Source organism: Mus caroli, chromosome 18 (genome assembly GCF_900094665.2).
Source record: "Mus caroli chromosome 18, CAROLI_EIJ_v1.1, whole genome shotgun sequence".
Taxonomy (NCBI): domain Eukaryota; kingdom Metazoa; phylum Chordata; class Mammalia; order Rodentia; family Muridae; genus Mus; species Mus caroli.
In genome coordinates, this window is record NC_034587.1 from 85,484,928 (window position 1) to 85,498,914 (window position 13,987).

The following is a 13,987-nucleotide window of genomic DNA, read 5'->3' on the forward strand; positions in this document are numbered from 1 at the left end:
TTTCTGGCCTCTGGCTCACTATCTACACTAAATTGACCTGGAGTTCAGAGACTCAATTGCCTCTCTAGTGGTGAGATTGCAGGTATGAACCATTCTGTTTTGCAAAAATAGTCTTTAAGCATGTGTGCATATGTGTTTATGTTCCTTTGCATTCAAGTTCAAATGTTACTGTCTCCCTCTCCCATCTCTGTGGGAGTAGGGGGTTGTGTGCAGATGCCAGTGGGGAACTTTGGGTATCATTTTCAAATCACTGATCTCCTTTGAGACAGAGTCTTTCACTGGCCATCTCTACCAATTAGGTTAAATGTGGTAACCACTGATTCCTAGGTATCTCTCTGCCCTTGCCACATTAGTACTTGGATTCTAGGCACAGATCATGATGGACAATGTTTTTTGTTTATTTATGTTTTATATGATTTTTGTCTGTGTGTTTTGTTTTTATTATGTGTGTTCTGGAATTGAAATCAGATTTTTATGTTTGTTTGTTAAGCATTTTATTAATTTATCTCCCATAGTACACAATATTTATTTTATTGTTTATTTTTAATTAATTAATTAACTTTACATCACTGTAGGGCAGCAGACATGGGGGAATAAAGGGAGTGGGAGAAAACCCATGTTCCACCAGAATTCTGGTGCTCTGGGCGGACGGACGCCAGAGGACTGCTGCTAGCTTTCCAGGAGGCCCAGGTGAGTGAGAAACCACAGAACCCCGGCCCATGGAGGGTAGACAAGGGGCAGTTTGAGGTCTCTACGCCTCACAAAGGCCAGGGATAACAGGTTCTCAGTCTTGGGCATACCAGATGCAGCTGGACACTGCAGAAGAGCGGAGAACAAAATGGGGGCTTTGGGATGGCTCAGTCATCCCTAGGGCAGAAGGGAGGAGAGGGTAGGGAGAGAGAGGGCGATGGCTGGTTCCCATGTGGGTTAGAGTCCTTGGTCCAATCTGTAGCTGGAGTGCAGGAAAGCCTTCCAGCTCTGCTTTTTAGGGGAAAGCCTATCCCATTGTTCAAACACAGCAGGCCTTGATAAACAGGGACAGTCTATGGTTTTAGAGCTTTATTGTAGAAAGACAGAGAGAAAGAGAGAAAGTAAAAGAGAGATGGCAACCATGGCCAAGTGGAGAGAAGGGGAAAGGGGGAAAACCTAGAGCTAGAGATCAGAGTAAGAAAGGTGAGAGCCTAAGGAGAGAGAGGAGGGGCCAAGCAGCTCCTTATATAGTGGGCTGTTCTACCTTGCTGTTGCCAAGTAACTGTGGGGAGGAGCATACCTGGCTATTGTCAGGTAATTGTGGGGGTGCTGTCTAGCCAGATGCCAGGAGCTTGGGGCTTTGTCTGAGTGACTGATAACATAGAAATATGGAGTTGGGGGTTCTGTAGTGTCAGGCATCTGTTTCTGGGAAAGTGGCTCACTGTTCCGTCCCTTGTTTTGTTTTCTACTGGGTCTCCGGAGCAAGCCTCTTTCAACCAAAACAGGCTGTCTTTCATGGCCCCACACATCCCAATCATAGTTTCTCTTCCTTCTTCTCCTCTCAGTCCCTCCTGCTCTGCTTCTCTTCTATCCCCCATTTAGCCTTTCTTTTCTCCCCATCTCCCTTTCTCCTCAGAGAAAGGAAGGCCTCCCATGGATATGAACCCACTTTGGTATATCTAGTTCCCGAAGGGTTATGAACATCTTCTATTGAGGTTAGACAAGGCAGTTCAATTAAAGAACTTCTGGAGGTATTACCACCTCTGATATCAAGCTGTATTACAGAGAAATAGTAATAAAAACCACATGGTATTGGCATAAAAACAGACAGGTTGATCAATGGAATTAAATCAAAGACACAGAAATAAATTCACACACGTATGGACACTTGATTTTTGACAAATAATCCAAAACCATATAATGGAAAAAAATGAAAAGAAAAGCATATTCAACCAAAGGTTTGAATAACTGAATGCCTGCATGTAGAAAAATGCATATAGATCTATATTTATCATCCTGCACAAAACTCAAGCCCAAGTAGATCAAAAGCCTTAAGATAAAACCAGATTAATGAAATTTCATAGAAGAGAAAGTTAAAAATAGCCTGGAATGCATTAGTATAGGAGATAACTTCCTATACAGAGTACCAACAGCTCAGATACTAAGATCAACAGCTAATAAATGGGACCTCATGAAACTGAAAAGCTTCTGTAAGGTAAAGCACACCATCAATAGAACAAAACAGCTACAGAATGGGAAAGGATCTTCACTAACCCTACATATGACAGAGGGTTGATATCCAAATTATATAAAGAACTCAAGAAATTAAACACCAAGAAACCAAACAATATTTATTTTAGATGGGTGACTAAAAATACTATCATCTATACAGTATTGTAATTTCAAAGCAGTGTAAAACTCTAAAAAACCTTCTTTGTGTTGTTGTTTTTTTAATTGTTATGACGTTTGTGATCATTATTATACCCTGAATTTCTAGGCGGAGAGGAACACAGGTGAATGAACTCAGAGTTACTAAGTAAATACAAGATTTATGATTCGTCAGAGAAATCAACATGGTAAAGTGTAATATTTCCTTGTAAAATAACTTCATTCTAGGAAAATTACTTTGACTTAGGGATTTTTGCTCTTAAATTTTAAGAAACATATGACCTGCCCAGGATGAATATTGTTAGAGCCCAGCCAACTACACCTGAATACTCAAACATTTGATAAGGAGAAAGTTATGAATCAAAGTTGTTGTTTCACATATATTAGATCTTCAGTCATAATTTTTGTTTAAGACTATGAATTCATTTGATCAGTATACTAAATCAATTCTTACCTGGTAAGACTGATGCATTAAAGCAACATTTTGTTACATAGAAATCTTAAACCAAAGTGAAAGGAATAGCTCACTGGCTAGGGCAATCACATATCCATTAGACTTTGAGTTCAAGCCCTGATGTGGAAAATAGTCCCTAAATTTAAGTCTCAGATTAGATTTATATTTTCCTGAAGAGGTTTGGGATTAAAATGTTTAATTTTGTTGTAATATGTATAATTCCATGTATATGAATTGTAATCGTGAACAATCCATTCATTTTGGGCTTTTATGAGCATCAGCCATATACTATGATAAAAAAGTCAACCTTTTTTTTTTTAATGACAACTGTTGCTATGTCAAATTTTCATCAGTCATTTAGAATCTTAACTTTTTTAAAAAAATAGCTGAGTAGTATTCCATTTTGTAAATTTAACTTAATCACTAATGCTACCAGCATATATTGGGATGAATAAGTTGTGTAATTCATCTGAAACCTAAAATGTAAAACATGAATGATTGTAAAACAGCATTTTAATATCATTTGCTTTATAATAAACTCACAAAAATAATGCAAGTAATGACACTTACTTAATTGTGAAGGAATATTACTGCATGAAAAAGGCCAAAATTAATATTAAAGTACTTTAATATCTTACATTATTAAAATAGCTTAATATACATGTATGAAACTTGAATTACATTGACTGGAGTAATTAACATGCAATGTAATTACAAAATTTTTAAAGTCATTAATAAGAAACCCAAGAGATTTGTATTTGTTAACTTTGACCTTTCATAATTTAATAATTATACCTGGCAATGGCAGCCAGAATTTCCTTCACAGGGCACTGTTACATGCCTGTTGTACTTTTGTCATGAATTAGATCTTACCTTCCTGACTCGAAGGTGAACCAAGTGGAATCCCGACCATATCTCCTCAGCGAGCTAAGAGGCCACATCACTAGCTTGACCTTCGCATTGTGGATATCCCAGAGATAGATATTCTCATGAGTGATCTGCATTGTGCATTCACCATAAATATCCAGGTTGGGTGTAGGCATAAGATAAACATTGAATCGTTCTACAAAGAAACAAAAAGTATGGAGAAAAATCAAATGAAATGTTCTCACAGTCCTCGGTACCATTGATGTACATTGCAAAACACTATACATGCTCTATAGTAAGGATTTTAAAATGATTAAATTGCAACAGGGTAAACACTAAGTACAGTCTCTTTCCAAAAGTGTTTATTTTGCTTCTTCACACAATTATCATAAACACAATATTTATAAAAAAATAATTTCTTTACGAAATCATGACTGAATTTTTGATCTTAGCCATTCTGACTGGTGTGAGGTGGAATCTCAGGGTTGCTTTGATTTGTATTTCCCTGATGACTAAGGATGTTGAACATCTTTTTAGGTGCTTCTCAGTCATTCAGTATTCCTCAGTTGAGAATTCTTTGTTTAGCTCTGTATCCCATTTTTAATATGGTTATTTGTTTCTCTTGAGTCTAACTTATTGAGTCCTTTGTATATATTGGATATTAGTCGCCTATTGGACTTAGGATTGGTAAAGATATTTTCCTAATCCATTGGTTGCATTTTGTCTTATTGACAGTGTCCTTTGCCTTACAGAAACTTTGAAATTTTATGAGGTCCAATTTGTTGATTCTTGATCTTACAGCACAAGCCATTTGTGTTGTGTTCAGAAAATTTCTTCTGTGCCCATATACTTGAGGATCTTCCCCACTTTCTCCTCTTTAAATTTCAGTGTATCTGGTTTTATGTGGAGGTCCTTGACTCACTTGGACTTGAGCTTTGTACAAAGAGATAAGAATTTATCAATTTGCATTCTTCTACATGATAACTGCCAGTTGAACCAGCACCATTTATTGAAAATGTCATTTTTCCACAGGATGATTATAGCTCCCATGTCAAAGATCAAGTGACCATAGGTGTATGGGTTCATTCCTGGGTCTTCAATTCTATTCCATTGGTCTACTTGTCTGTCGCTATACCAGTACCATGCAGTTTTTTATCACAATTGCTCTGTAGTACAGCTTTAGGTCAGGCATGGTGATTCCACCAGAAGTTCTTTTAGTGTTGAGAATAGTTTTAACTATTCTAGGTTTTTTTGTTATTCCAGATGAATTTGCAAATTGCCCTTTCTAACTTTGTGAAGAATTCAGTTGGAATTTGATGGGGATTGCATTGAATCTGTAGATTGCTTTCAGCAAGATGGCCATTTTTACTATATCAATCCTGCCAATCCATGAGCATGGGAGATCTTTCCATCGTCTGAGACCTTTTTGGATTTCTTTCTTCAGAGACTTGAAGTTCTTATCATACAGATCTTTCACTTCCTTGGTTAGAGTCACACCAAGGTATTTTATATTATTTGTGACTATTGTGAAGTATGTTGTTTCTCTAATTTCTTAGCCTATTTATCTTTTGTGTAGAGGAAGGCCATTGATTTGTTTGAGTTAGTTTTAAATCCAGACAGCAGATGCTGGCGAGGATGTGGAGAAAGAGGAACACTTCTCCATTGATGATGGGATTGCAAACTGCTACAACCACTCTAGAAATCAGTTTGGCGGTTCCTCAGAAAATTGGACATAGTAATACCTGAGCACCTATCAATACTACTCATGGGCATATACCCAGAAGATGCTCTAACATGTAATAAGAACACATGCTCCACTTTGTTCATAGCAGCCTTATCTATAATAGCCAGAAGCTGGAAAGAATCCAGATGTCTCTCAACAGAGGAATGTATACAGAAAATGTGGTACATTTATACAATTTATACTCAGCTATTAAAAACAATAGATTTATGAAATTCTTAGGCAAATGGATCTGGAGGATAATATCCTGAGTGAGGTAACCCAATCACTAAAGATCACACATGATATGCACTCACTGATAAGTGGGTATTACCCCAGAAGCTTGGAATAGCCAAGATAGAATTCACAAACCACATGAAACTCATGAAGAAGGAAGACCAAAGTATGAATTTTTCGATCCTTTTTAGAAGGGGGATCAAAGTACCCGTAGAAGGAGTTACAGAGACAAAGTGTGGAGCAGAGATTGAAGGAATGACCATTGAATGACTGCCCCACTTGGGGATCCATCTCGTATACAATCACCAAAGTCGGACAGTTTTGTGGATGCCAACAAGTACTTGCTGATAGAACCTGATATAGCTGTCTCCTAAGAGGCTCTTCCAGTGCCTGAGAAATACAAAAGTGGATGCTCACGGCCATCCATTGGACTGAGCACAGGATCCCCACTGAAGGAGCTAGAGAAAGGACCCAAGGAGCTGAAGGGGTTTGCAGCTCCATAGAAGAAAAAACAATAGGAACTAACCAGTACCCCCAGAGCTCCCAGGGACTAGACCACCAACGAAAGAGTACACATGGTGGAACTCATGGCTCCAATTGCATATGTAATGGAGGATGGCCTAGTCGGTTATCAATGGGAGGAGAAGCCCTTGGTCCTGTGAAGGCCCTATGCCCCAGTATAGGGGAATGCCAGGGCCAGGAAGCAAGCATGGGTGTGTTGATGAGCAGGTGAAGAGTGGAGAGAGAGGATAGGGGGTTTCGAAGGGGAAACCAAGAAAGGGGATAACATTTGAAATATAAATAAGAAAAATATAAAAAATTGGAAAAACAAAAACAAAAAAAGAAATCATGTCTACCCTGAAGACCCAACAAGCAGCTGAAAGAGTCAGATGCAGACATTTGCACCCTACCAATGTGCAGAAGCAGCTGGCCTCTGTGGTGAAATTAGGGAACGGCTAGAAGAAGCTGAGGAGGAGGGCAACCCTGTAGGAGGACCAGCAATCTCAAGTACCCTGGACCCCCCAAGATTTCTCAAAACACTGGACCACCAACCAGGCAGCATACACCATCTGATATGAGATCCCCACCACATATATAGCAGAGGACTGCAGGACCTGGGTTCAGTCAGAGAAGATGCACCTAACCCTCAAGAGACTGGGGGCCCCAGGGAGTTTAGAGGTCAGGTGGGGGTTGGGGAGGAGGTATGGGATGGGAAACAGTCAGAGGGTGGACCAGGAGTGGAATAAAGTCTGGAGTGTAAAATAAATAAACAAATAAATAAATAAATAAATAATAAAAAGAAAAAGAAATACTGACTCACTTTGTGACCTGAAATATTTAATGTACAATCAGTGTGACTCCCTAATAACTGAAGCACTGCAAAACAATTCATTGTGCATATAAAAACACCACAGTACTGGTCAGACTCTGCATATGGTAATTGTAGATGTTCATTACTACCTTCTACAAAATTTAAGAAATGCCCTTGATAAGCAAACTAAAGATATATAATTTTGTCCATTCCTGTATATTTTAAAGTTGAAATCCTGTTATTATGCAGTGATTCTAAAACTTGTTTTGTAATTTTCTTTGCATCTCCAAGGCTATTGCAAAGTTCTGCAGCCTTTGATTCCCATTTAAATGCATTGAATGCACTTTAGTTCAGAAAAAAGGAATTGTAAGTTCCAGGAAGTAAAGAACCTATAAAGTGCTGTTCTAGCACCATTTCCATGGTTTATAGTAAGTGATAAATATCTATCTGCCAAGACATATGAATGAAGTAAATATGTAAAGAATAGAGGATGTGAAAATGGAGGAGGTATGAAAAATAACATCATGGTAAGTTCAAGAATTACTGGAAGAGAGGTATTTGAATGTTATAAACTTAATTGCAGAGATTGCTGAAGAGGCAGTGTGGTTGAATTAATTATTTGGAAAGACTCACTTAGGCAGCTGCACTTAGAAGATACATTCTGAAATATGTTGCTATCATAGCTTCATGTTCTTAAATACTGAATATTTACAGGTGTGCATGTGAATTGTTTAGATATTGAATTTTTTTCATGGAAGGTATTATACCAGGCAAGGATTCTGTGAAGCAATAAAACATATTTAGATCGCAAGTAGGTTAAATTAACTGAAGCATAAGACTTGAACCTTGCTAGATGCATAACTCACATTTCTACCCAGTTGCAGATTTTTAAAACAAGAGATAATATTTTTACTTTGGTTTGTTAACCCCTAGAACAAATATATGTATGGATTTCATCTTTATTTCCAAGGAAATACCAATGAAAATAGGTACTGAAAATGAAAGAATATTGCCCAATTAGTTATCTACAATGAAAAATGTCCAAATATGTACACATTCCATGTATTGTATGGTATGATTCCTACATGCAGTCATTTAAAACATCAACATTTAGAATTACATTAGTCAAATACCCAGCATATTTCTCCTACCAGTGGAATTACAAATACTCAATCAATCAATCAATCAATCAATCAATAATGAAGATGCAGATTTATTTAACAGTTTTATATAAATGATACGTGAATCCAGTGACAATGACTCAGAAATCTAGACGATGGGTGAACATAATTCCTTGGCCAAGTTCCGTTTTATGAAGTTTATCATTTGTACATGTGGTTCAAATCATATTTCAGAGGCATCTGTTGTGCATAGAGAAATGTTTCCATAAAAGTGAAAAGTAAAATATTTCTCTTTTCTTTTCCTTTCCATTAATTTCAATCTGAAGATAGCCAAAGAATCAATATCAGGATGCTAATACATAAATGTCCTCCAAAATACTGAAGCAAGCAGATAGAATTAAACAATAGCAAAAACTTAGGAATCTTTTGAGTGTTAATAATTCAGAGTTATCTATCTAAAAACTAGGACACATTAAAATGACATTACCAATGAACAATAAAAGACTACCATTGTATTTTTACAGAAGTATTCATATGAACAAATATAGGTAGTAAAACTTTATAAAAGTGGAATGAAAATCAACTTTTTATAGGACTTTGGAGATAGGTATAGAATTATAAATATATTAATTTAAAAAGTTACATGACAAGAAATTTTAAGTTTTAAAACCATAGAGCCAGTTTTACACAAAAATAAAATGTGACTGAATGACTTGCCTCAAAGGCGATCGATCTCCCATGGCCAACTCTAGGAAGAGTTGGCAAAGCAGATGCTATTACTAATAAGCTTCCATTTCTCTCTCCTGTTTCTGCCCTTTCCTTGCATCTGGTAGCTTTTAACTATTGACTACCATGAGTAACAGCTTTAAGAAAACTGACCTTCCACAGAAGCTTTTCCTTCAAGGGGTTCATGAACCATTTCTTCCTCCTTGCTAAAATGCTACTTGGTTTGATTTTATGCATTTCTTGTACAGACAATCCAGCTTACAATAGCCTAAAAGTGAAGTAGTCCTCTCTTGTCACAAAGATGGTGTTTGGCTTCATTCATTCTGAATATCTAGCTCTTATAATTCCTAAGCCTTGGGGAAGGGGTTTGATACTGATATTCCACTTTTGACTATGTATTACACAGTCACTTATTCATGGTTCTGTAGCCAGTCATGAGTTTATATATTAACCACCATCTACTGAACAAAGAAAAAATTTTTGATGATGTCTGAGAGCCAGACTACAGGTAGAGACATGCAAATTTAGAAGGCAGTTTGAGACCATGTCCAAAGATACTACTGTTATTCTTTATACCTCTTTCCTTTCATATGGCATCATGATGATTTCAATTTTTCTAGAGATACAAAGCACAGATAGAAAACAGTAACGGACAGGAAAATAGCAACAACTATTTACCCAAATTTGTTTTGTAATAAGTAGTATTTTCAAAAAGATATTTTTGGAGGTTTTATCTAAAATCCATGTGCTTAGCATGTAGCTAAATCAAGTGCTCTTGTGAGAGCATGGTGGTAGTCTAACTTTGCTATAATAAGAAACATTTGAGAAATATTTGCTAGACACTAACACATTATATTTTGTCAAAAATGTTTTAATTAGCTGATTGCTGGTAATTTTTATCCACTCTACCTCATTGCTCCCTGTTTTTCAGATGTGGTAGACCAGGACATGAAGAAATGTAGCACTAAGCAGTTTACATATCTAGAAGCTAGGGGAGGCACATGTTTTAACCATCAAAAAACCAAACAACCCAATCAAAAATGGGGTATAGAACTAAACCAAGAATTCACAACTGAGGAATCTCAACTGGCTGAGAAGGACTAAAGAAATGTTCAAAGTCTTAAGTTATCAAAGAAATGCAAATCAAAATGACCCTGAGATTCCACTTACACCAATCAGAATGGCTAAGATCAAAACCTCAGGTAACAACACATGTTGGCAAGGATGTGGAGAAAGAGGAACAGTCCTCCATTGCTGGTGGGATTGCAAACTGGTACAACCACTCTGGAAATCATTCTGGAGGTTCCTCAGAAAATTGAGAATAGATCTACCTGAAGATACAGCAATAACACTTTCAGGAATATACCCAAAATATGCCCACCATGCCACAGGGACACATGTGTTCCAATATGTTCATAGCAGCTTTATTTGTAATAGCCAGAAGCTGGAAACAACCCAGATGTTCACAACAGAAGAATGGATACAGAAAATGTGGTTCATTTACACAGTGGAACACTACTCATCTATTAAGAACGAGGAAATCCTGAGCTTTTCAGACAAATGGATGGAACTATATTAGCCTGAGTGAGGTAAATCAAACCCAAAAGGACATCCCTAGTATGTAATTACTAATGAGTGGATATTAGTTAAAAAAGAAAAAAAATGAAAAGAGTACAGAATACCCAACATAGAATCCAGAGCTATTAAAAAGAATGAATTTAATGAAATTCCTAGGCAAATGGATGAACCTGGAGGGTATCATCCTGAGTGAGGTAACCCAATCAAAAAAGAACTCACATGATATGTACTCACTGATAAGTGGATAAATAGCCCAGAAACTTAGAATACCCAAGATACAAGTTTCAAAACACTTGAAACTCAAGAAGAACAAAGACCAAAGTGTGGACACTTTGCCCCTTCTTAGAATTGGGAACAAAACACCCATGGAAGGAGTTACAGAGACAAAGTTTGGAGCTGACAGGAAAGGATGGACTATCTAGAGACCCAGGGATCCACCCATAATCAGCTTCCAAACGCAGACACCATTGCATAAACCAGCAAGACTTTGCTGAAAGGACCCTGATATAGCTGTCTCTTGTGAGGCTATGCTGATGCCTGGCAAACACAGAAGTGGATGCTCATAGTCAGCTATTGGATGGAACACAGGGCCCCCAATGGAGGAGCTAGAGAAAGTACCCAAGGAGCTAACGGGGTCTGCAACCCTATTGGTAGAAAAACAATATGAACTAACCAGTACCCCCAGAGCTCGTGTCTCTAGCTGCATATGTAGCAGAAGATGGCCTAGTCGGCCATCATTGGGAAGAGAGGCCCCTTGGTCTTGCAGACTTTATATGCCTCAGTACAGGGGAACACCAGGGCCAAGAAGTGAGAGTGCGTGGGTGGAGGGTATGGGGACTTTTGGGATATCATTAAAAATGTAAAATAAGAAAATACCTAATTTAAAAAAATTAAAAATAAATAAATGAAGAAGAAAAGAAGAGAGAGAGAGAGAGAGAGAGAGAGAGAATCCACAGAACTCAAAATGTCAACAAACTAAAGGGCCCAAGTAAGGATGCCTCAGTCCCACTTGGGAGGGAGAAGAAAGAAACCACAAGGGGCATGGAGAGGGATGTGAGAGGGAAAGGGAATGGGGGAGAGAGAGGAACATGATCTGGTATTGGGTGGGGGGGAAAAGGACTGAAGACCTGAGGGCCAGCAGAAAGAATGCAAACAGGCAACCTCAGGAGGTTGGGGGAAACCACAAAATGTATCAGAGTCCTAGGATGTAAGATACTCTCAGGACTCAACAGGAGGGACCTTAGATGAAATGACCTACACAGGGGAGAGGGAACTTGTAGAGCCCACTTCCAGCAGAAAAACAGGGCATCAAGTAAGGGATGGGGTTGCCATCCCACAGTAAAAAACTCTGACCCATAATTGTTCCTGTCTGAAAGAATTGCAGGGATGGAAATGGAGAGGATCCTGAGGAAAAGAAGGTCCAGCAACAGGAACAAAATGAGATCCAGCTCAACTGGAGGCCCCAGGACCTGACACTATCACTGAGGCTGTGGAGCACTCACAAAAATGGACCTATCATGACTTCCCTTTGAAAGACCCTACAAGCAGCTGAAAGAGTCAGATGCAGATATTTGTACCCAACCAATGGACAGAAGCAGCTGTTCCCTGTGATTGAATTAGGGATAAGCTGGATGAAGCTGAGGAGAAGGGTAACCCTGTAGGATGACCAGCAGTCTCAATTAACCTGAATCACAGAGATATCTCAGACACTCAACCACCAACCAGGCAGTATGAATGAGCTGATATAAGGACCCCAACACATACACAGCAGAGGACTGCCAGGTCTGGGTTTAGTCAGAGAAGGTGCACCTAACCCTGTGAGATTGGAGGCCCCAGAGAATTTAGAGCTCTGGTGCGGTGGGGGTGGGGTGGGGCATGGGGACATCCTCCTAGAGATAGAGAGCAGGGAGGAGGAATGGGATGTGGAACAGTTAGGGTGGACCAGGAGGGGCATAAAATCTGGTTTAAAACAAACAAACAAACAAACAAACAAATAAATAAATAACTCATCACATCTTCCACAGTATTTGACTAAATCCAACACTAATTTTCACATGGAACTCCTTGTATTGGTGTATCTCTTCTTCTTATAATTTAAAAGTGCTCACAAATATAAGACCCCTTAAAATAACACATCCTTTAGATGTTAGGTTTTGAGTAAATTTTTTTTGTATTAACTTTTATCTATAATTTCCATGCTGTCTATTTGTGTGAATTTCAGTTTCATTGTTTCCACATCGAAAAGTAGAATCCTCATGTATTTTTACCAAATATATATTTTATTAGTAAATAAATAAAAGTAAGAATTATGCACATATATATATATATAAATATATAAAACTAGTTATGAAATGGCTAATTATGGCTATGTAGCCAAAAATGTTGATTTTTTTTAAATTTACATGTTTTCTCTATTAACCTGTGTTTTAGAAATTAAAATTCACTATATGTACAGATGTACTAAAATACCTTTAAAGAATTGACTAAGATTCTTTATAAAAGAGAATATATATAACCTAAATTTATCCTATAATTAGTTAAGAAAACAAATGGTGATTTAGCAAGGTGTATTATAGAAAAAAATAGTTTGTTTTTCTCCTTTCCCTGCTCCATAACTCTTTATTATCCTCTTCTTGCCCCTGACATTACTTCAGCACATGCTCAGTGCTAAGTTCACTGGCATCCATGAGGATAGATGCATCTTTATGCCAGGAATGACTCAGCCACTGTGATCTAGATTTAGCATCTCACTTTTCGTTCTGTTAGGGAACCTACAAGGTAATCATTCTCATTTTATCCAACAAAATCCCTTTTGTGGTGGGTATCTGTCTTAGGAAGGGGAATAGAAAAAAATAGAGAAACCTTGCTAATTAGATGCTAATATTAGAAGTTTGCTTCTGTGTTGCTGTATTCCTAATGATGAGCAATTCCGTAACTGTGTTTTGGAGGGTACACAGAGAGAAGAGCATTTCAGAGAGCCATCACAACAACTAGATCATTTCAGGGCTGTGCATCTTGATGAGAGGTTTTCATTACTATACAGGCTCTATATAGCTGAATTGTTTTCTCTTGCTCTAGACATCCATTCTCTTTATGCAAAATACATTTAGCATATCTAGGTAATTGTCCTGGTGTAGGTCATGTCAGTATGAGTCAAAGGTGGACTACTCATAGTTATCTCCCTGTTTTACAAGAAAACCCATGCATGATTGCAACAATCAGTGTGGAAATGTGGCCCACTGACTGATGAGCACCTGTGTAATTAGCATGAGTAACTGACTAGCATGAGTAACTGGATCTCCTTCTGACCCCCACACTTAGACCTGTCATGGGGAAAACAGAAAACACTTTAGCTCCAAACAAGTGCTCATATTCTCTACCCTTTTATCAAAGCACTCCATAGAATTGTGTATAATAATTCTCCCTCCCATTCCACATACTTTTCACCCACTGTACACAGCTCTTTGGCTGTTGGAAATTTCTGAGCCCCCAAATCCCATCCTATAGTTGTTATTTCAGAATAGTGCGACATTATTTGTAAACATGATATTTTTGTAAGACAAAAAATACAGAAAGACATAAAGAAGGGAGGGAGGGAGAGGGAGGGAGGGAGG

General features: G+C 37.9%; 1 protein-coding gene across 2 annotated transcripts in view; it reads right to left on the reverse strand.

Moving 5' to 3' along the window:
• Dok6 (docking protein 6) overlaps window positions 1-13,987 on the reverse strand; it is a 430,374-nt gene that overhangs the window by 154,241 nt on the left and 262,146 nt on the right. For both annotated transcript variants that reach the window (XR_003835467.1, XM_021150966.2), the window contains exon 5: window positions 3,686-3,875. Coding sequence is in view for 1 of the 2 variants with exons in the window: in XM_021150966.2 (XP_021006625.1) it covers window positions 3,686-3,875 (190 nt within the window). In the remaining variant the exon portion in view is untranslated. The remainder of the gene's footprint in view (window positions 1-3,685; window positions 3,876-13,987) is intronic.